The sequence below is a fragment of the Centrocercus urophasianus genome, unplaced genomic scaffold (genome assembly GCF_019232065.1).
Source record: "Centrocercus urophasianus isolate 14NV4802_14NV808 unplaced genomic scaffold, USGS_Curo_1.0 seq_23, whole genome shotgun sequence".
Taxonomy (NCBI): Eukaryota; Metazoa; Chordata; class Aves; order Galliformes; family Phasianidae; genus Centrocercus; species Centrocercus urophasianus.
In genome coordinates this window covers 16,035,658-16,058,960 of record NW_024884789.1, presented here as the reverse complement: position 1 = coordinate 16,058,960, position 23,303 = coordinate 16,035,658, and the positions used below count along the sequence as shown (strand labels likewise).

Below are 23,303 nucleotides of genomic sequence, written 5' to 3'. Positions count from 1 at the left end.
TTGTAGAGTCTAAGATCTGCCACCAACTCCCAGTATGAAATCAAATACATGACTTAATTTCTCAGTGCTGCCAACTCTTCTGTCAAAGAAGACACACTTTCCTTTCTCCCACCTTTGGCCTTAGCTGGATTGCAAATTTTGGGAAGTTCAACACTGTCTGATTCTCACCACTGGATGGAGATGCAGTAGATGGCACAGAAATGCTTGGTCCCTGACTCTAGGAGCTCTTCTCTTGAGCAATCTGGAGTGTGTCTGACTGATTGTTAAATACAGGTGAGACATTATAGCTGGCTGGGGCTCCTCATGAACTATTCATTTTAGTACATGTCTGACAGAGAAGTAGAGCAATGTGCTGCCCCTATAACATTTGTTTAAAACCTTTTTCTCCCTCTTTGTCCCTTCTCCAGCCTTCAGCTCTTCTCTTAGTATACCATAATGTATCAAAGCACTGGGCTACTTATGTGGAAGGATAAAGCAGCTGCTGCTTTGTGGTGGTCTGGAAATAGCATTCCCCTTGATGCTTTTAATAAAGACCCTGGGGAATTCAGATGTGAGCATGGACGGAGCAAATGGCTGTGCAATAAATAGAGAGTAGGGTCTGCTTGGTGCTTAATTGCATGGTAACAGCCTTAGATATCCTAGTCTCAGCAATTGTCCGTTTATCTTTCTTTTTCCTTGTGGTTTATAACATCTACTTGGTCACAAAATGGTGCAGTAAAAAGCCTGCTGTTCAGAAATAGAGGCAATGGCACAAAGACTGGGGCAGGAGGAGGCAGTGTGTGCTTGTGGCACCAAGGGGTAATTGCAGATTACAAAGGAAGCAGTGGTGTGATGAACAGCTGCTCCAGGTTATGTATGTTGAAGGTGAAAATGAGAATTCCTATCCTGTGTCACTATTACTTTCATAAGCTTTTAGGTAAACATAAATGTATGAAACCTACAGCATCGTTGGGCTTTTTAAAAGCAAAAGCAGCTCTATATACTCCCATAATCAGCAGTCATAAAGTAATATTGTTCCATGAGCTTGCTGGCAGAGTTGGTTGAGGAAGTCAGTTCAGCAGTACCTGTACTATGTCTCTTTAGAAAGCCTGGACCAGTTGGGGTGTGTGTCGTGTAAAACAAACAGCAACCAACATGAAACTCGTGATGTTTTACATAAATAGCTTTCAGATCTACAGATTGATCTCCTTTTAGGGTAATGTTTAAGACTGATTTATTTTGTAGCAGGAATTTCATTCTCATAAGCTCTCTAGAGTTTACATCTAATAGCAAAATCAGGAAGCATAAATATTAATTAATGAATTTGACAAATGCAGCAGTGTTGATTCCACTTGTGTTTGAATCCTAGGGGGATAAGTACACTTGTCCCATATGTTTCCACCTCTCTCCTGAGAAGTGTTTAGTATATGCCTGAAAATGAAAACCAGAAAGAAGTACTTCAGGCTGTCTGTCACTGTTTGAGCTCTCGGAAAGAGGAGGCTGCTTCTGCCATGGAGTGCTGGCTTTTGAGAATAAGTGAGGGCCAAGTGACAGCTTTAATTTTTAATTTTTTTTATTCTGTGGGTTGAAGACAGACTCCAACCAGCTGTCTGTGTTAATGAAGTACTAAGTGCATTGTGTAATTATAAGGTTTCTGAGTGTAATTGCTGTGTGTGCTGCATAATTTGAGTTCCAACTGTACTCGCATCTTTTGTTTGCCAAGGTAGTGAGGGATGTAATCATATTGAAACCAATAACAGCTCAGTACTTCTGCAGTGTAGCTGTGGGAGGTTGCACTTAGGGAGTGTATTTGACTGTTACCAAAAAATCTTGGCTGATAAAAATTGCTGTAGCAAAAAGTGAAGATTATCTGTAAGATAAAGCTGTCCTTGCAGGCCTGGATATAATGCCTTGACTAAAGAAATGGTGCTATGCTTATATTTGGGGACTGGAGGTGTACCAATTATTGCCTTATCAGAGATAGGTGCAGTGTATTGTGGCAGGAGAGAACGGAGCTGCAGGTGGATATGATGAGGAGCTCACTGCCTTTTTTTTCTGCTTGAAAAGTGGTTGGCCATCAGCAGAGACTTCTTGTAAATGTGAGTAGATGAGGGCTGAGCTCAGACGGCTCTTTTGGTGGAAGGACCTTGCATACCTATAATGCTTTATATGTTCCAGGCAAGGGTAGCTATTTGGCTTCCTCATTAAGAGACCATGGCTTCCTATAGCAACATAAGAAGTGTTCTATTTCCTCCTACAATTTGGAAATGCATTTCTGTGCCATAGTGGAAAAATGATGTATTTTGCATGTTTTTAGCAAAAGTCTGAATCTATCAAATATTAATTGATAAAGCACGAGCCTTTTCTGACTAAGGAATTTTTGGTAGGGTACGAGGTGTATGTGGCAGACTTGACATTTCCTTAGTTTTTACTCTAGTTATTGTGAGCATGGCAAAGGTTTTTAGTGGGGTTCCTTACCTTCAAATGATTTGATTCTGCAGGTACTGGCCAACTGGCTCTTCCTCCTGCCCCTTTCCTGTTGCCAAAATAAAATACAACTTACATGAAGCAGCAGTTTTATCAAAAGCTTATACAACTGAAGTCCTGTTCTGCCATCACTTGCTTGTTTTTCACCTCTGTTATCACGTTGTATTTTACAGTTAAGCAAAGCATATGCTCAGTCTGCAAGATATTTGGTGTGTTACCACCACAGTAAAGTTTCTAACATTACAGTCATGGCCTTGTGCAAAGTGGATACAGTGTTCTTTTCCTTTCCCAACATCAAAAGGAAGTTTCACTAATGGAAAAATAAATAAGAAGAACAAACCTTCAGCTTAGGTTTTCTGCAATCCTCAGGTCAGTTGTAAATTCTTCTGGCTGCTTGAAATCACAGATATATGCAGACGGGCTGTGAGGTTATTTAACTGGGATCCAAATGGAAGAGGTGGACAACTTCTCCTTCCATTCAGACTCTTGTAGGTTGTATTGCAGAGATACTGCTACAAGACTTGTCCTGTCAGCAGCAGCTTGCCATCAGACTTACCAAATGCAGTCAACAAGCACCGCTATTAGAGTAATTTTCCTTGACAGCTCACCATTATAACACTTCCCCACCGGCTCCTTGTTTTCCAGCTGCTCCAATTTAACCACCTGTTTTTTTTTATTTACTTTATACATCATTCTGTCCAGGTCTATGCTCCTGAGCAGGTGGTTGTGAAAAGGCAGAGTAATGAATAATCCTGAAGTACCTTAGAAGGTACCAAGAAGGCTCGATAGAAACTTGTCACAACTGTTTAAAAATGAGTGTAGTTCATTTAGTTAATTGAATCCACTGCGTCAATGAAAATGCTGGGCTTCCTGTTGAGCAGAGAGAGCAGTAAGTGAATGAAGCTCATCCCCAGTGGAGGAGCTGACTTCATTTGTTTCAACTGACTGAAGCTGATGTCGAGACCAGATATTCTTAATTCTTTTTGTTACTTGAGCTGGAAGCTTGGTTGTTGATTGTTTTGTTTTTTGTTTTTTTTCCTTAAAATATGTCAGTTTTTGAGTTTAGTTTTTTTAAGATCTAAGAAAAACTTAAGAATTGGAGAGTTTGTGTCTCCAGATGAGGCAATTTAGCATGAATATGGAAAATAATGGAAAATATTTATCTTGATTTTAATAAGGACTACTTGATATTTAAAGATTGTGATGAAACCTTAAGCTGTAGAAGTTTCACATAGTTTCAGACTGATGAGTATTTTAATATCTTCATTAAGCGGCCTAAGGAGCCAGTAGATATTTGAATCTGTACATGCACTGCTCTTTGCATAATTTCAGTCTCATAAATTTAAATGAAGCATAAAAAGATGTGTTTAATTTAAGTCTACAAATGAGCCATCACAAGAAGAAACACGTCACTGTTTTAAATGAGATTTTTGTCCACTTTCCAGAATCAGCTGGGACAAGAGCCTGTTACACTGCGTGGTCCAGTACTAGCAATCCTACTATGTCTGTTACTGTAACAGCAAAGTAAGACTGGCACCTTTATGCTTTAAGTGGTGTACAAGAACCCTTAGGCATGTAGTGTGTTAGAAAGGAAAGCCATTTCCTCTGTTGTTGATGGGATGGAAGTGGGTTGCTAAGGAATATATGCAGTGCATTCATGGCAGAAATCAGATCTGCAAAATTCCTCCATTACTTTAGCCACAGACCATCTTTTAAAGTAGAAGTGGCTCTCTTACATGTCCTGGTTCAACTAACTGCAAACTCAAGTTAATAGCTTATGATTTTTTTCATTGTTTGTATGGCTGTAAAGTTCTTAACATCTAAACATTCCTCAGACGCAGCACAATTGTCCTTGTCTAGAAGTTACTGACTCCAAATGGATGAGCAAGAAGGACCCTCTGAACAGTCACTGTTTCCTGCCAAACTCTTGTCTTGCACAGACCTGGTATCATTTTAATCTTTAGCTACAAAGCTCCTGTCTTTCTTAATTTTGAGATGACATGTCTTGGCTTGATTACAGTTACTTTCAGAAGGACAAACAAGAAGGAGGGAACATCAGCTTTGTGGAAGCTTTGCTTCTCTGAGTTCCATCAGTGCACTCAAGGGCACAATGAAGGGAGAGTAGTTCATGGAAATGAGAGCAAAGTGGATTCCCCTATTTACTATTGAAGAGTTGGTAACAATTGCCTCTCTTGAGAAGTTCACATCACTGACATAAGGCTGCAACCTGCAGGGTTACTATTACTATTGTTTGAGTTTGTCATTTGACCTCCAGGTGTTTCCCTTTCAGGACACAGAAGGGAAATATTACAGTTGAAGTGAAATATTGTACTTTAGGAGACAAAGTCAGGAAAATGTTATTAACAAATGGCAGCTGCGTGTTTGGGTTGTTTTTTTTTTAATCTTTAACACTACTGCTTTCTCTTTAATATGATGGGAAATTCTCTGTCCTTGAAGTGCAGTGAGATACCTGTACTTGTTCTAGTTAAATTTAAAGCCAAACTATCAAGTGAAGTATAGAAACATGAATAAACTATTCTTTTCTTTGAAAACTGATTACTTGGGCCCAATTCTGCTTTTTCAAAGGCTCATCAATCCCTTACATTCTTTTCAGAGAGATTATTGTAAAGGGAAGTACTTCAGTGCACTCATGTCTTTTCAGAACACCCAGTGCTGTGTTGCAGGCTAGAATGCCTTCAGTATTATCCAGCAAAGGATAATTTGAACATGAGCCATAACTTAATCACTGAAACATGAACAAGTTTGTGTGATTTCAACAGTGTATCTCAGAAGGGCCATAGGATCAAGCTTTGCATATTCAGGAAGCTGTTGCATATTACCAGAGGTTTGTATGAAAGCCTTAAGAGACTATTATCTTGTTGTTCTTGCAGTGGCCAATTTGCTATTGTGAAGAAATGTAGAGAAATAAGCACCGGTTTGGAGTATGCTGCTAAGTTCATTAAAAAGCGTCAGAGTCGGGCCAGCCGTCGAGGGGTGAGGCGTGAGGAAATAGAACGGGAGGTGGACATTCTGCAGCAGACCCTGCATGCCAACATCATCAAGCTTCATGACATCTACGAGAACAAGACGGATGTGGTTCTCATCCTTGAGCTGTGAGTAAGGGACTTGCTTTCCTCTGGGGTTGGATGAGGCTGCCAGAGCACAGGGGTACTGTTAAAATGGAGCTGTTGTCTTTTCGGGCCTCGCAGGTCTTGGTGGGGGAGCTGGATGAGGATGCTCACGAACAGCCCCATGGTCAATTCATGTGTCCTGGGGGCATAGGTGCACCTTAAGTCACCCGAGGCCATTGTCAATGAGCCAGGTTCTGTTGTCAGCTTCAAAAAAATAAAAGAAAAAAAAAAGAAAAGAAAAAGAGTTTGCCAACAGAGTGTGTGGTGCTGCCCTGACATGAGCCTTTAAGGAACCACAAATGGCCACTGAACTCCCCTTTCTTTTTTTTTTTTTTTTTTTTTTTCACTTCCTGCAGTCTTCCTTTTCAGTGCACAAAAATCTTGCAATATTTTCAGCTGTTCTACTAAATCCACATTTTCTTCACTTGGACACTTGGAAGCGACAAGGAGAAAAAAGGGAGGGAGTAGGGGAAGAATTTTGGGGATCCCCAAACTTTCCTTATTCAGAGTGAATAGCAGCAGGGTGGGAATGAAGAATTTCTCTTGCAATGTGATGGGGAAAAACTCTTGCCTTTTAGGACTTGCTGACAAGTGTACCTCCTGACCTGGACTTCTGTGGGCCATTATAGCCTCATTCTTGCTTTGTGGCCCACTGGATGGCCAGGCTGCTGGTTTGGGATGATTATTATGCATATTTGGCTGTGAAACATAGCTTTGTTCTGTTTAAGATGAGATTCAGAAGCAGCTAGCAGCAGCCTCTCTGTCTGGGCTGAGAGAACAGTGGCTTTTTCTGTAGGACCTGTGCACGTCCCTGCCTGTAAGAATAGATGCCCATCCCAGGGAAGCTGGAGATGTGGTCAGGCATCATTTTTACATGGACTTGGTGAAGGAGCCTTTGCTTGGCTGGGATGTGATGTGAGTTTGCATTTAAAGGAGTCACCTTTGGTCCTTTTGTCTATACATACTCTCACTGGCTGTAAGGAAGTGAGAAAACCTGGCTAGTACATGTTCACAATGCAGAGAAATGCCAGATGATTAGAATCTGAAGTAGTATCAGAATTGTTGGTCTCTCCAATAGCTGTGGAATTCCCTGTGTGAATTCTTTTTGCTGTTTGTTTCATCAGCCTAGAAATACTGCATCCCAAAGACAATATCTCTTTCTTACACTCTGCTGTCCTTCCCATGTGTTCAGAGATGGCAAACTGAGATGAAACATTTTAGACAGATGCAGAGCACAGCCTAATAATGTAAGGTTTTATAATCTAACTTGTTTTACATATGTCCTGCCTGTTTCTGCTGCCCGATTTGAGATTCAAAGTCCCTGGCTTGGACAGACAGGCCTGGCCATATTTTGAGAAGCAGTCACATAATTTTTAACAGTGCTTCAGAGACATTATGTGTTGGGGATTACATGCAGGGATGTTAATCTTAAGGGGCTGGGGTAGAGTTTACACGATCACTTTCTCTATGTCACCTCAACTTACAGTGGTGAAGCTGAAGTAGAGCTTTTCAGAAAAGGGACTAATTGCCAAAGAATGAAGAGTTTCTGTTGTAGAGATAGAACAGCCAACACACAAAGTTCTAAGGAGAAAGCTGGACACTGTCACACAAACCGGGGACCAGAACTGTATGCACATACTCATCATAGCCAGCAATGGAAGTGGCTATTTTATTAAACAGAGCTTTGCTGCTCAGGGAGTATGATTTTGGCCAGCAGGATGAATATTTGCCATGAAGTGAAAAAAGGAAAACAGCAGTTACAGCATTTTTGATCTATATTTTGTTCTTTAGTGGAGCTGATATCACCTAAAGTACAGATCCCTGAGTTTTAGAGGAGCTGTGCAGAAGGTGACATACCCTTTGTCTGTAAATCCATGGCACTGAACTAAAGCTGTAGTAAACAAGGAGGAACCCAGAGGTCTTCTACTTACAGCAGTTTTTAGGTACTTAGTAAATTATGCAGTTTGTGTATGAAGCAGGAATTATAGGAACGCCATAACTGACATTATGCAGATTGTTTGTTCCCCAGAGCACCTGCCCTGGCCTTGTGCATGGAATCCAGACAACGAGGCTGTATGAATAACCACTAGTCTTCCAAGAGTGTCAGCACTCAGGCCAGGGAGCGTGCCTGGAGATTGATGTGACTGCTGGCAGATGGCATGTGAGTGGTGGTGAGCATCTGTTAAGTATGTGTGCATGGCCAAATGTTAGTCTCTGTAACTACAAGTCTGCTTTAGAAGACAGGAAAGAAGCTTGCTCTCTTTGATTGTCAGCTACTAAGCCACCTCCCATTTCATTATCTTCTACTTCTTCCTGTCCTCACATGGCCTTGTATATTTTGTATGTATTCTTGTCAGGCAGTAGCTTATTTCATAGAATCACAGAATCGTGGAATGACCTGGGTTGAAAAGGACCACAATGATCAGCTAGTTTCAACCCCCCTGCTATATGCAGGGTTGCCAACCACCAGACCAGACTGCCCAGAGCCACATCCAAAGCCACATCCACATCATTTCATTTTTAGAGGGCTGAGTGTAACAGTACTTTGAACTTACTAAGGCCACTGCATTCTGCTACTGCACACAAATTGAGGATGATGATGATAATTGCTAATAAAGCTACATAGATTCTCTCTGTAAGCAGATGATTTCTACTCCTCACACACTGTTATCAGTCTCATACTCACTGCAGTTCATTCAGATAAGCATTTTCAGCACATGGCCAGTTAATCTTATGACAAGCTGCAGTGAACTTTAGCTTCAAAAGAATATTCCCAGTGTTCTTATTAATTGAAGAAGCTGCCTGGATGTTTAAAACAGGCTTTGGCTTAAATGTTGACACCCTCTCCGAATCAGATTGTGCTGGCACTGACAGTGGTATCTTCCCTTTATGTGGGGACAGATTCTACAGATGCTGCTTGTTTTGTTCAGGGGCAGAAAGAGCACTGCCTAGTTCACTGCTGTAATGTGCACCTAGGCAGGCCCAGAGTTTGCCCTTCCACGTGCATGCTGCCCAGGGTTACGCTCCCCACAGCTTTCGGTGACCTTGCTGCTGTTCTCTGTCGCCTGGTTTCTGCCTTGAGCTGCTTTGCCAAAACGAAAGTGGCTTAAAGGCAGCCCTGATTCATACACCAGACTCCTCTACTAGTAAGCGTTCCCAAGAAATAAGGCAGCTTTATCATTTATTGGACTTTGCAGGAAGAGCAAAGTGTCATCCGCTTGCTTCTTTCTTTTCCTTGGCAAGAAAGGTGACGTGATAAGAGATAAAGAGATGAGACTGGAAGAAGGGATTTTTTGTAAGATGAAGTCCCCTAAGAAGGGAGCACTCCCTCTTTCATTTGTGGTGTTGATTTGGAAAACACACTTGTCTGGATGTTCAAATGTGACCTGCAGTGGAGCTGTGAGTTTTTTACTGCTTTTGTTTTACTCTGTGCATTTCAGGAGCCAGAGAACATTGTCTGCATTCCAAGTGGTAGTAGGGTTAGGTAGCTAAAAAAATGATTGCAGCTGCGACAAGTTATTAAAGGAATCTGTAAGTGAGATCTGCTAGTCTCTGCTGAAATCTGTGTACAAAGAGCAGGCAAGTCTCATTTCCTTAATTATTTCTATTCAGAGTACACACCAGCGGTCACCTCCTGCAGCAGTCTGGCCCTGCCAGCAGGAAGCCAGCTGCACTGGGATACTTTCTGCTACCCTTCTGGAATGTAACCATGCAGGCACTCTACTCTCTCTCCCTTTGCGCTGCAGAAGCTTCTCGTGGCGGGCTTTTTAATGAGAATTAGTCATAAGTTCTGTCCGAAAGGGCCTGACAAGGTTTCAGCTCAGCCTTCTCTCCACCAGCGCTTGCAAAAGAAGATACTGCTTAAGGAGAGCACAGATCCCACGGCACTTTATGAAAGGCATTCCCTTCGCATTCCCTTGGCACAGAGGACAGTACTGAGGATGTCAGAGAATATATGTACAAAGGAATGCCAGAAAATTTAGCAGAGGGAACTTTCAAGGTACAAAAAGCTACAGGAAAACAAATAAGGAAAATTAAAAAGATTCAGAGTGTCTGAATTCCCATTGCTACTTTACCAGCAAAAGGCTATTCCTTAAAACAAACATGAGCATTTTGTTTTCTGAATATCTCCAGTGTCTTGTAGTAAAGTCTAAGACTTAGCCTGAGCTGCAGAGATCTTAAGAGACCAATCTAAAGGAAAACTCAGTAGAAGAGATGTGATGATTTCTCATTAATATGAGGTTTGAGTAAATTGTACAAAAAGTTAGTAGGAGTAAGTATGTAGATCACTCTGGAAGTAATCCTGGAATATTTGGGAGAAGGTCTAAATTCTACTGCCATGCTACCAACATCCACCTCTGATGTTATGGGTCAATATAATAAAACAGGAGGCATTACTTTTGGAGCAGCTATTGCACCATATTCCTGAGTCCTTCATTTTTGTTTGCCAGCCACTTAGCAGCAACGATTACAGACCAAGGGACTTCTGCAGGTGAAATGTCCTGCCTCATGTTGCATAGAAAGTTTCTTGCCAATGTGGAAACTGTGGAAAAATGTCCCATAACTGGCAGGCAGGTCATTAGGCACTGTGTGAATCAGTGCCTTCAGAACAGAATGGTGTCATATGCTGTCACCCACAGCATCAGTGAGAGCTAAGAAATGAGCCAAAAACTGGCATTTGACATGGGGTTCTTGTTTGCAATTGACTTCTTGCAATTTTTTGTGACCGTTCACAGTAGTTTGCTTGGAATGAGGCAGAGTAGGGAATCATTGTCTGTCACCACCAGTGTTAGAAAGGAGCCTGGGGTCAGAGGAATGATGGATTGCCTAAAAGACCTCTGCAGTGCACAGGCAGTGTGATCTGACTTGCCTGTGAGTCACAGCACTCAGTTAACTCAAAGCACTTGAACCTGCGAGTTCTTTTACTGCTATCTCATTAGACAACAGGGCCGAAAATCTATTTTCCTGATTTACTGTTGGATTGTTCAAGTCTTGCTCTTGAGCTTGGAGTGGTGAGCGCAGATAAGTGGTACATCTCAGTCCAAGAGGAAACAACCATTTTGAGAAATAACTGCCAGGAGAAAAATTGGATTATGATAGATTATCAGTGAGTGTGAACTGAAGGCAAGAAATGTAAGTGTAAATGTGAATAACAACTGCAAACAGTGCACAATTCATTACCAAGATAATCCTCTTTCGTGATGTATGGAAAAAGTAGCACTGAGGGCTCTCAATATGAGACAAAAGAAATAGTTGTGTGTACTAAATACATATGGAATTTCATTTTTGAGGACTCATATTAACTTGTAACATTCCCTTGGTTGGAAACAACAATTTTGGGTACCTTCCAGGCTGCTGCAATCTGCTTGCTTTTTAGCACAAAATGAATGCTTTCCTGTCAGTGTATGTCAGGCAAGAATTTGTATTGGTTCTACAGCCACTGTAATGGCTGTTCTGGAAAGAAGACAAAAGTTTGCTGCCCGATTTCATTGCTTCATGTTACTGGTGGCAGCTGGTAAGCAACTATTCAGCAGTTGCTGGCTATTGCAGTTTTCTCTGTTTCCCGTGTCTTGTCCAAAGTGAAAATGTTGGAAAACTGCAGTTGGAATAGTTAACGTCGAAGCCTTCCTGTTACAACATGTCTGTAGGTTTATCAGACAGCACACCTCTTTTTGGACCTTCATAACTCTTGATGAATCAAACCTTGCAGCATCAATGCATTAGGGAAAGATAATCCTTCCTTTGGAGGGGAGGGAGCTAAAAGCAGTTTTGGCACCTTAGGGCAGAGCACAGAGCTCCAGATTGTCGGTGAAGGTGGCCTTTACTAACTATATGGAAGTGTTCAGCTACTTCAATTTTCTTTGATTACGTTTATTTTATGTCCTAGAGCGCAGTTGATAACAGGAAGTTTCCTGGTGTGTTTTGCAGGGTGTCTGGAGGAGAACTTTTTGACTTCCTGGCACAGAAGGAATCTTTGAGTGAGGAGGAAGCAACCAGATTCATCAAGCAGATTTTGGATGGTGTGAATTACCTCCACTCTAAGAAAATTGCTCACTTTGATTTAAAGGTGAAGAGGCTGATTTAGTTACTGTTATTGTTAATTTTTGATGACTGTACCTTTTTTGGGATGTAATGTTAGTGACGTCAGGTGGTCAGTGGTGATGTTACAGAAAAAAAGCAGAATAGAAATGAGAAAAGGTAAGTGGGGAATCATTTCACTGATGGAGGATATCAAGTTATCTAAAACAAATTCACAGATTAAGTCTATTGGATTTAATAGGACGGTTTCCTGGGGTTTTACTAGTGTTAAATTAGGCATATATTTTTTTAAGCAGTGATCTGATCAGATGGAAGAAAATTGATATTTATCTCATCACTTATCAAGGCTGCATCAATTTCAGTGGAGCTGCAGTGTCCTACACATCTTAAGGAATAAAACAGTGCAGGGCTGTGGCTGTGACTTCTTGCTCCAAACAAACTTACATCATGTATCTGCAGGGAACACGTATGCCCTAGATCCATGGAAGAAAACCAGACTTGTTAGCCAGAGGCTAAAATAGGCTATGACAATAAATTATTCATATGCTTTCTTTCCCAGTACAGCTCTGAGTGAGTGTGTGTGTTAGCAGGAGACACTTCCACCTTAGGATCTGCTTTGAAAAGGCCAGGCAGCTGCCAGCAGTGAATCAGATTGTCTCTCCATTGCTCTTGAGCTTATGATTAAGTTATGAAAAATTAATGCAATGAAGCTCTTCATCAGAGATAATTGAATCTGCAGTTTATTCTGAAACCTGTGAAATAAGTACAAGGAGCAACTAATGCTGAGAAACATAATTGGAAAAAAAGAAAAAAAAAGAAAAGAAATATCCATTGCATTTGGCAAAGAGTAAGGAGTCTATGACTGAGGTAAAGATAGGTCTAATATCAAAGTTATTCTAGCTTTGGCTCAGGGCCTTGCCCTGTGAATCTGTAGGAAATGCTGCATGTTCTTCTAATAGCTTGTTGTCATACATGATATAGGACCACTAATCACTGCATTTTCCATTTTAAGGATTATTCAGGCAGCAAATCCTGTAGATCTTTCTGGGTCGTCTTGTTGCAGGTGTGAATTTAGTTCCATAAAAAAGATTATTTACCTTCCCTAAGTAGGTTCAGATGTGTTAAGAGCCGTATACTAAGACATTGTCCAGCAGGTTATGGTACATTAGTTACAGCTGGGCAGAAATAATGGGATTTTTCAGTGTACATTCCAAGAGCAGTTCAGCAAAATACTCAGTTGTGTAGCTCTCCTTCAGGATTGAGCAAGTGCATGCTGTCGTTGTACTAGGTAGTTGCACTGCTTCAGCTGCCCTCTAGCTGTTAAGTAGCCACTGATGTTAGAACAGTGGCAAATCCATGGCATCAGGGCCTGGCATCTTCCTAGGAGGCCTTTCAGGACGAGGAAGTGTTTTCTGATTTAACAGAGGACAAGATGCACCACAGAGCCACTTGATGTTACATCACAATGCTGCTGGGATAACGATATCGTTACATATCTTATCAGATTAGGGAACTAAATACAGTAGTGTGGAAACAAGGATATGTTGCTTCTATCCTGGCAACAGTCATCATTAAGATGGGCTTAATGTGAAGATAGAAAGATTTTGCTTGAGGTGAGAATAAAGACTGCAAGAGGAAGAATGTATTATTTTATTATTTTTATTTTTATTATATTATCAGTTTTGTTTCCCTGTTGCAAAATTCTGATCTGTTCATTGATGTCAAACGTTATGAGATCTCATCCCTTTACCAAAAGAATGAATTGTGTATGATTAAGAAAGGACACGTGTTTCTTGTTCTACAGTGTTGTATATGGGAAGGAAAAAATTTGAGAACTGGAGGTGTAGATCTGTTATTTTCTAAGATAATACAACAACAAATATCCATCTTTTGTTATTTTTAGCCTGAAAACATTATGCTTCTTGACAAGAATATCCCTATTCCACACATCAAACTCATTGATTTTGGCCTGGCTCACAAAATAGAAGATGGAGTTGAATTTAAAAACATTTTTGGAACTCCAGAATTCGTAGGTGAGTGACCAGTTTGTATCAAGGTGACCTAAATCTAGAAATCTGCTATATTTTTCTGCATTAGGCTTTCTGTATGCCTGATGGGCTACTCTTGTGGGAGTCAGTTGTTGCCAAATAAATGTTTAGAGACACAAATTCAAGGCTGAGGTTGTGAAACACTGCAATACAAGTTATAATTTTCTATAATTTTCTCCCTGTTGCCTGGGTCAAGTAATCTGTGTGCGTTGCTGCACAATTGCACAGGTTCCTCTTTTATTTCTTTCTAGTCAAACTGCCTCCCATTATTTCTCCCCTCCATTTTTCCACTTGATTTTATTGTTATTGCTTACTGATCATCATTCTAATTTGTCTCTCTACTTCCTATTTGTTTCATTTTGAGTTTTGGGGGTTGTGGTGAGGAAGAGAATTGTAATTCATGTTCCATTTAAGCACGTCTGTTCCATGACCTGAGATGATTTCAGTGCTGCTAGAGACACCTTTTTTTTGTCTCAGTATCTTACCTTGGTCTTTTCCCTTGCATGCTGTCTTACACGGGGATGCTTTGCAATAAGGAATTTTTTCTTATAATACGATTTCTCATGGATAGCACTTGTCTGTTTTTTGGTCTTTTTCTGTTCCCATCCACTTTCTTTTTTTTTTTTTTTTCCTATTATCTTCTATAGCTCCAGAAATAGTGAACTATGAACCACTGGGGCTGGCTGCAGATATGTGGTAAGCTTCTAACTTCTTTTCCAGGTTGCTCTCCTGACAATTTTTCCCACTGTTCTCTGAAGGGAATCTCAAAACAAACTTAAGTCTGATGATTGCATATTCTTTGTTCTGTCATTCCATTTTTTACTGATTACTTTTACTGGAAAGGTAAAAGAAGGGGTTAACTTCTTCAAAATTACAGTGAAAAACTTGAATAATGGCCATTACAGAGTTAATATTTTGCCACTGTCCACTGCGGAGGAGCAGTCTCAAAAGAAAACATGTTCCTGCAGTGCCTGTGACAGCTTTATTTATAAGAGCACTGCATGCAGAGGAGACCTGCGTACTAATCTGGTCTGCTGAGAATGCAGCCAAAAGAAGTCACCCCAAATAAAATGCCCTTCCTACTGTTTCTGGTAGGTACTGTGGTAAATATCTCCCAGCATAGAAATAAATGATTTCAAATATCCACAAAATAGGAGTATTGGTGTAAAAATCACATTTTCATTGAAACTAGCTTTAGATAACAACTGTTATCAGAAACAATGAGAGCTTTCCTGCCCGTATTGCAATACTGTAACCATTTCTGTATTGTATATGTTGAAAAGAATATAGATAGTGCAGAAGCTTTGCAATTAATCCCCTTTGTTTTTCAGGAGCATAGGAGTCATCACCTACATACTGTGAGTACAAACCATACATTCATTAGTATATGAGTGTTCCTAAAGCTCTAATGCACTGCTACAGAACAGCTTTTCCTCCAGTCAAGCAAGAAAGGAGCTGCACACACATCCTCTAAAGGAAAAACGTATTCCTCAGCTTTTTCAAATTTTAAAATAAGGCATTAAAAAAATTGAGAGGGCCATTATGACCAGATGAAGAACAAATGGCTCTGAAGATGTTGGGCATTTCAGCTTCCTATGAGATCTCATTAGTACAGTGTGATAGAGGATAGAAAAGCCCAAGCATGTTGGTTGGGCGTAGAATAGTTGAATTACCAGTGTGGAGAGAATAGATACATAGAGTATCTCACAGCAGCATTTACAAGCAGAGTTATTTCTGGTGAAAACAGAGGAGTTTGAAACTGCTTGTAAAGGTAGCAGTTTAGTTTATATAACTATGGTCACCCATATTAAAAAAGAAGAATTTAAGCTGAAACAGGAGCAGAGATGGTTGATCCAGGAAGCAGAGAACTCATCTTGCAGCATTAAAAAGAGCTTCTTAAAGGTAGAGAGGCAAAGGCTGGCTGGGAACATCACCACAGTCAGAAAGCACAAGAAAAAAATGCTCATGAGGAAAGCACATAAACTCTAATAAATGAGATTCTATTGACATACTGGAAACAAGCAGTTGAGATAGTTTTAAGATGGAGCTTGACAATTTGTGGAACTGCTTCTTTCACAAGATTCCTGTGGTTTATGAAAGCTGTCTTCTTGTCACCTTCTTTTTGACTAACCGAAACAGAGCAACCGCTTAAGAGGGAGGGTGGAGAACCTGTTAAGAAATGAGATTCATTGTGCCTATGGGGCAGACTTTACGGCATCAAAAACAGCTGGAGAACTTCATTTGTGTTGCCTTACTGTGTCAGCAACGTCAGTGTCATTATATGATTAAAGCAGAAGAGAAAACTTTCTGTGCTCAAATGCTTATTCTGTGAGTGAAGCTGTGGTAGCTGGGGACTGGGCTGAATGACACACGTGGTCATATGTCTTCTTCTGCTTACCTCTGAATCCTCAGTCAAATTGATAGTGAAAGTAAAGACAAAATAAAAGATCTGTATAGCAGTTTTCTATTCAAACACTCACTTTAGATCACAGGAGTTTGCTGCGATCCTATTTTGAGCCTGCTGCATCGCAAAGCTTTGCTATCAAAACTAGACACAGGAGATGAGCATAATAGTCCAGACAACTTTAAACAGGAATGAAATAAATTTCCTCATTATAAATAACGTTTCCTGTAAACCAGACTTGCATCCCTTCATGTTGAGGGGAGTGGAGGGCAGGGTAGGAAGAGTCTGCAATGAGCCTGCTCTGACATTTGAATTTTGTGGAGAAAAGGTAAATAGTCATTACAGATGAAAGTTGTCAAGTCATAGCTGAGAGAGGCGAAGTAGACAAATGAAAATGAAAGCTTTTTCTGTCTAAACAAAGCTTACTGAATGCTGTTTTATTATGATACATCTATTATGTCCATACGGTTGGAGGAAAGGGCCAAGAGAATGCAATCTTACATTGATCAGAAACGGTTGGATTCTATCTCAACCGAAGTTCCATAGTGAATTTCTTTTGATGAGCTGTGTGCCCATTCCTCCGTGCAGGGCTGACCTCTAGCAAGGCCACCCCTGATTTCTGGTCACACACTGTACTGTAATGCCATCTGAGAAACATCTCCTGGCTGCACTTACTGCACAGGGAACTTGTCAGTAACTTTGCAGACAGAAAATTGCAGGCAGGATTTTTTCTACCTGATGAAAATGAATGGAAATACAAATTTATCTGCTTGACCTGACAGAAGCTTTCTGGCTGGTAGTGTTTGTGGAGTCATAGCCACAGATGCTCTCCTCAGCTGAAGCTTTTCCTATTTTGACAAACTGTGACTTCAGTGAGATACTCAGAATGGGAGAATCTGTGCATGTCTATCTGAGCACTCAGTGCTGCCCTAGAGACTTTCAGAATGAGTCTGATTCAGAACCACAGATGCTGGACCTGTTATTTCCCAAGTGTTGTGGCTGCTACAATACAGAGATCCACAAATAGGGGACCTGCTTCCAGTTGATTCTTTTTTATGGCTTATCTAGGCTTAGTGGCGCATCACCTTTCCTTGGAGAAACTAAACAAGAAACGCTCGCTAACATCACAGCTGTGAATTATGAATTTGATGAAGAATTTTTCAGCAATACCAGCGACCTGGCGAAAGATTTTATTCGGAAACTGCTGGTGAAAGACACACGGTAAGTGAAAGCTCAGAATCGTTCATCGGTGTTTTAGATAAATCTGGTGAAACAGCCTGCAGAGCAATCTGCAAAGCCTTCCCTGCAGTGTGTGTTGCCATTCAAGAGCAAGATGGTAGGCAGAGTTCTGCTGCTGTGCCCACTGTGAATCACAGCATCCACAAACTCTAACAAAAGGAACTGAAATCTCCTTTGTTACATTTCAATTTCATGACTGCATTTTCTCCAAAGTCAAAGTGCTACAACAATGTGTTGGTGAAGGGCTGAAAATGGTATGCAAAATCTTTAGTTCTAGGTAACTACCACTGCAGTATTTCAATCTGCTGTGAACTGCCTGCAAGGACATGACACAATCCTGTAAAACGTTCCCTGTGGTCCAAGAACATTTTGTTTTTACATCTGCTCCTACTGGAATTGTTCTTTATGTCTCTATGCATCCACTGCAATCACTCAGGATTTGCATGACAGCTATTCAGAGTTTTATTCTCAGTCCTTGTTAAATGTGTTTCTTTCTTTTAATAAAGTGCACATAGAAGTAGCATCTCCTTCCCCTTAACTGTTCATCCCAGAGGGAAGTCAGGCTGTTGCAGTTCTTTCTAGTGGCTTCAATAGGAGAAAAGAAGGATATTAGAAAGAGGCAAACTGTTGGGTCAAGCCCCAAGGAATTGCAGCAGTCTTAGAATAGGTTAGAGTAGGTGGGGTTTGATGAGAGGCTAGTGCAGGTCTAGCAACCTCCTTATAAAAAAGACAAGTCAGGCACGTTGATATTTGTCACGTGTTATAGAGCAATGTGGTGGTTCTGCCTTTGATTCTGAATGGTGATAGGGTGCTGTTCACTGAGCTGCACACTGCAGGAAGAAGTTAGGATCAATTATGTTGGATAAGATTTGAAGTATTCCTCTCAAATTCTGTTTTCAGGACATGGCAGGAATGATTGCACTCTGTTGCACTCTAGAAGACACTTTTGATATAATTAACATTGTATACCATGATTCAGACACAGTCATGTTAAAGGTATATAGAAATAATTTATTCTCTAAGCCTGTAGGATGAATAATCTTTTATCACTTCTTATAAGAGGGTACACAAAAATAAAGATTTCAGACAGGAAGGCATTAAAATTGGGACGGGGACAACTTCCTACTGGCAAACACACAAACAGCATGCCTTGTGGAAAAGCATAATCCTGAATTTCAGTATTAGGCCTGAAGTTATCTTGATAAATGCTTTACTGCTTATACAAGGGCAAAGAGAAGGCTAATGGACTTGTATGCAAGGTATTTCTCTCTCAAATCTGTACTTTTTGTGTTTCTTTTTTTGTGTTTTTTTTTTTAGGAAACGTCTTACAATTCAAGAAGCTCTGTCTCATCCATGGATAACGGTAAGACCAAATAAAAAGGGAGATCTTGCTTTTTGCTGTGGGCCGAGCAGAGATAATGTTCTCACTCTTATTGATGTGTTAATTGGAAATCTGACCTCTGTGTAGTTAGAGACCATTGACATCTGAAAGAGGAGATGTACTGGGAGGAAATTGGTTGGGTACTGACTGAATCTTGGGATTTCTGCGAACCTTAATCATGACTTTTTATTGTCGTGGTTTTCAAAAAGAGGAGAACAAAGCTTTGATGTTTGTTGCATGTACAGTGTCCTACATTAGACTGTGCTTTGCATTTCTTCATCCTTCTCTGCTTGCACGATAAGCACTGTATCTCAGATATAGTGCTTTCTTGATTTGGGAGTTGATCACAGCCAGTGTGGAAATATAATTTACCTCAGAATGTAACTGTGTGTACCACATGTGTTGATTTGCTGACTTTTGTGTCTGAATGGATTTTTTCGTCATAAATGTTGCTTGTGTTTGTGGATGCATAAATATAGAAAATACCTCTGGATAATCTCAGCATGCACAGTGATCCAGTTTTTGCTCTGCACTGCAAAAAGCACTGAGTGGACTCTTTTCAGGACTGTTGTTTTTCCTCTTACAAATTTTTATATTTTTGAGAATGACTGATTAAAAAATTAACAACAAAAGAAACTGAGGCCCTGGTCTTCAACTTACCACACTGGAATGAATGCACATTGCTTACTACATTCATTTTTTCCTGTTGTTTTATTGTTGTTTTTTTTTTTTAATTGAATGTGTGAAGGAAAATCTGTGGGAGAAAAGAATCTCCCACAGATTGGAAATTCAGGCTGCATCCTTTGTGTAGAGTTTGAATTACTGCACTGTCTTGTAAATGTCCAGTAATGTTGGTTCCTCTATCTGAAGACTCACCAGCTGAAGGAAGAAACAAAAGTCGAAGAAAACAAGAAGGCTGAGAACACACAGCTCAAGACAAAACGACTGAGAGAGTACACCATAAAATGCCATTCAAGTATGCCTCCTAATAACACCTACATCAACTTTGAGCGCTTTGCCCAGGTAGTAGAAGACATTTCATTTATGGAACGAGAGGTCAGCGCTTTGGCTGCGTCCCATGACTCTTTGCAGGAGGACATTGATGCTCTGGTTTCCATTTATAATGAAAAAGAAGCTTGGTATAAAGAAGAAAATGAAAGCGTGAGGCATAAGCTGTCTCAGCTCAAGTATGAATTCCGCAAAACTGAATCCCTGAAAAGACATCTACAAGATGATATCAAGACTGTAGGTGCCAGTCTTACAGTCATAACTGGGAAATATGCTGCTCTGCAGAGTCAGTACGAATCTCTCAGTCAAGAGCTTTCTGAGGATCTTAAGTGGATACAGGATTTGATGAGTAATTTTCAACTGGAAAATGGAAATGAAGCCTGTGTGAATGGAAACTTTGACTCTGTTTTCAACAAAGATATCAGTGAATCCCTAACGGATCTATTAAACAGATCGTGCTGTGAAGAATTCCTTGCAGGGCTGAATCTCAATGTAGCAGAATCAAATCAGTAATGTTCTACATCAGGTTATATGCAGGCTTTGCTGCCTCTCTCAATGTACAACAGTTTTAAAAAAATAACATTTCAGTGCATAATCTCCACACACAAAAACATTACCTAGAACTGAAACAGGAATTCTGATGTGTTGCACAAGTTGCTGACCAAAACCCAAATATAAATTCCCAGTGCTGAAGTTTGTAGTGTTTAAGTTCTTTCCCATGCTTGGTGTCTGAACTTACAGGAACTGGGTTATCACTGTAGCATGGACCACAGCTAACCTGCATCCTTTTGCATTTCCTATGTCATACTTATCATACGCTACGGTTCCTGAAGTTCGCTAAGTAATGAATGCAGAGAAGAGAGTTCAGTCTGTATTTGCTGGGCTGGGTGCCTAGAAACCAGTAAAGAATTAATGATAGCATGTCCATTTGGATGAAAGAAATAGTCACCTAGAGCTGCTGTGGGCAGTTCTACAGAGCAGATGGGAGAAGTATTTGCAAGTATTTGCAAAAAAATTAAATCTGTGCTGTAACATGAAGTAAATGAAGTTAGCAGTTTAGTATGGGGAAATTCTCTATGAGAATGGCTGCTGCTGAAGAACAGTTAAAATCAGGCTTTTCAAGATGAAGTTTTTAGGCCTGTAGTTCAGATTGGGATCTTCTACCATCAGGTGTTAGCTAATGATTAATTCTTCAGTTTAAAATTCAGTGGAGTTTCTTGTCCCATAACAAAGAAACTTACTCCAAAGACAGAATTATGAGTTTGTAACGATCAAATTACTGTGTATATCATTTTGCAGTGCCAATATTAAAATGTGAGTGATGACAAGCAGTAACATACATGTCTGATTTGCTTTCTACAGTAAAGATGAGACCGAACTACAACTAATTTAATATGCCATGTGGGATTGAGGACTAATGTTCTTTGTGTGAAATTGTTGGGCTTTTTTTAAGTTTTAGAAAGTAAGAGAAAGGTTGTCCCAGACTTGAATCCTGACTTGTGTTTCAAAGATTTCAATTGATTATACTGTATATTCACATGTACTTTGAATCATTTTTAGACCCAGTAAATTGTTCTTTATGCAGATGGCAGTTCTTCCTTGATTATGTAGTCAGTGGCAAAAAAGGAACTGTGAAGCTTTTTTTGTACTGGGAAGAGTAGTTGGGCATCTGCTTTATGCCCTCTTTGCTCAGCTATTTGAATTTGCTTCAAGATAACTGTTACACAGATACAGGAATTACAGAGGTAGTAGCCAGGATTCCCTGTATCCGTGTTCAGGTCCATCCAGAGTTGATCTCGAAATGTAGTAGAAGGGGAGAATTTAATGATCTTCCTGAATTTGAACCACCGTTGTTCATAACATTGTTTCCTACTTTGAGATAAAAATGGTAAAAGCATACTTTGATCCAGTTTGTGTAGGGCACAGTGGATCTGTCACTGTCACTGTGAAGACATACAGAGGCTGGTGGAAATGAAGGGTCCTGGAAACAGTTGCTCAACAGGGGTGATGTTGACACTGTCATGATAGTTGGAGGATGGAGTGTGCTCTCTGGCATCTTGCTTTGCACAAGAGGTAAAATTTTAGATACCCAGGAGATGTCCCTCACATACTGATGCTGTTGGCAGGGACTTTTGGACTCCAGAGTGCCAAGCAGTATTGGAAATATTAACTGTCTCAGCTTTTGATTGGCTGTGAAGGCTTCAGTCATCATTTCTGCAGGCTCCTTGGAGCTACAAGATGCAGGAGATGCTGTCCAGACAAACTGGAACATCAGACTTTCTGTTGTTGTTAAAGAGAGAGTTTCAACTCTTAAGAAGTAACTTAAAGACTACTGAGAGTCAGTATCTGCATAAAAGACCCTCAGTGAAGAGAGTCTGTCTGCCTTCCCTCAGCTGTCATCTCACATCCTCTGATCTGTGTAGATTTTCTTGTGGAACAATGCACTGACATGACGAGAAGGAACATGAAATGAGGCCACTCTGTTCCCAAGTGTTTGGGTGAGGTCAATATTTCTGTGGCTCAGTCCTTGAGGTCAGTGCTCTCTGGGCTGAAAGGGGTAAATAACACTGTTTTTGAGAAGGTGTTCTGATGATTGAGAAGATGACAGGGTCATTGTTTGCAGGCTGCTTAGCATTTGGGAGATAGTTATTAACAGCTGGGAGCAGTGTGAAGCAAGCTATTTTGATTTGGCAATGGCTCTGCTACTAAAAGGGCACTGAGAAATTTTCATATATAGCTGACATTCAGACTGTGACATTTTTTCCTCTTCAAACTGATTCTACAAGGTTTTGTTGTACCATGTTAGCTATTTGCAGCACGGGGAAATGCACTCAGTGCTTATGTATCCCTGTGGTGGGGGGACACCCACGAGTGGTGTGTACATCTAAATGGGAAAGGAGCCTAGCTGATCACTTGGCTCTGACTTGCACAAATGTTATACCCATAGCGTCTGAGGAGAAAAGTGGATTTGTTGGCTCATGAACACTGCTTCGCTGGAAAATCCTGTGGTCCTTTTTCCACTCTCCTTTGGCACTCCTTCTCTTTCAGCTGTCTGCCTTGATTGCATTCTAGCCCAGTTCAGTGTAAGTATTTCTGGATTGTCTGCTCCCTATGTAAGCAAATCAGATCTGCTGAAATGGTGGTGACTATCTAGACTCCATAACAGCTGAAGAGCTGTCTTCCATCCTCTTTTCTTTTACCAAATCTAGTACTGAACTTTGTTTTTGTTATTCCCAAATACAATTGTCTGGTCTGTGCATACATTGATGTGGTTTTGGATTTCAAAGATACTTCATTTTTAGTATCTGCAGAACATCTGTTAACACTAGGGTGACATCCCAAAATATTGGACACGTCTGAATTCTTGTGTGTATAAATTTTTAATTGCTTTCCTCCTCTTCTCCTCCCCCTTGCCATGTAACCAGGTATTGCAGCTTTCTCCTCATGCATTTATTGCTGAGGTGCCAGGGACTTGTGCTCTCATATTCTGAGGATGGTAAAAGGACAAAGACTAGCATGTCTTCAGATATGCTGGAGTGTGTGTCCTAGTAACTGACACTAAATGACAGCTCAGCTTTTTATATTTT

General features: G+C 40.4%; 1 protein-coding gene across 8 annotated transcripts in view; it reads left to right on the top strand.

Moving 5' to 3' along the window:
- The window catches only part of DAPK2 (death associated protein kinase 2), a 45,751-nt gene that overhangs the window by 17,215 nt on the left and 5,233 nt on the right, over window positions 1–23,303 (top strand). For 7 of the 8 annotated variants that reach the window (XM_042824616.1, XM_042824620.1, XM_042824614.1 and 4 more), the window contains 8 exons: window positions 5,358–5,579; window positions 11,526–11,664; window positions 13,540–13,669; window positions 14,332–14,380; window positions 15,016–15,042; window positions 17,157–17,309; window positions 18,645–18,690; window positions 19,579–21,055. In XM_042824616.1, coding sequence (XP_042680550.1) covers window positions 5,358–5,579; window positions 11,526–11,664; window positions 13,540–13,669; window positions 14,332–14,380; window positions 15,016–15,042; window positions 17,157–17,309; window positions 18,645–18,690; window positions 19,579–20,229 — 1,417 coding nt within the window. In that variant the 3' untranslated portion in view covers window positions 20,230–21,055. Of the gene's footprint in view, window positions 1–5,357; window positions 5,580–11,525; window positions 11,665–13,539; window positions 13,670–14,331; window positions 14,381–15,015; window positions 15,043–17,156; window positions 17,310–18,644; window positions 18,691–19,578; window positions 21,056–23,303 lie in introns of those variants that run through there. The other variant, XM_042824619.1, reaches the window with a different exon arrangement.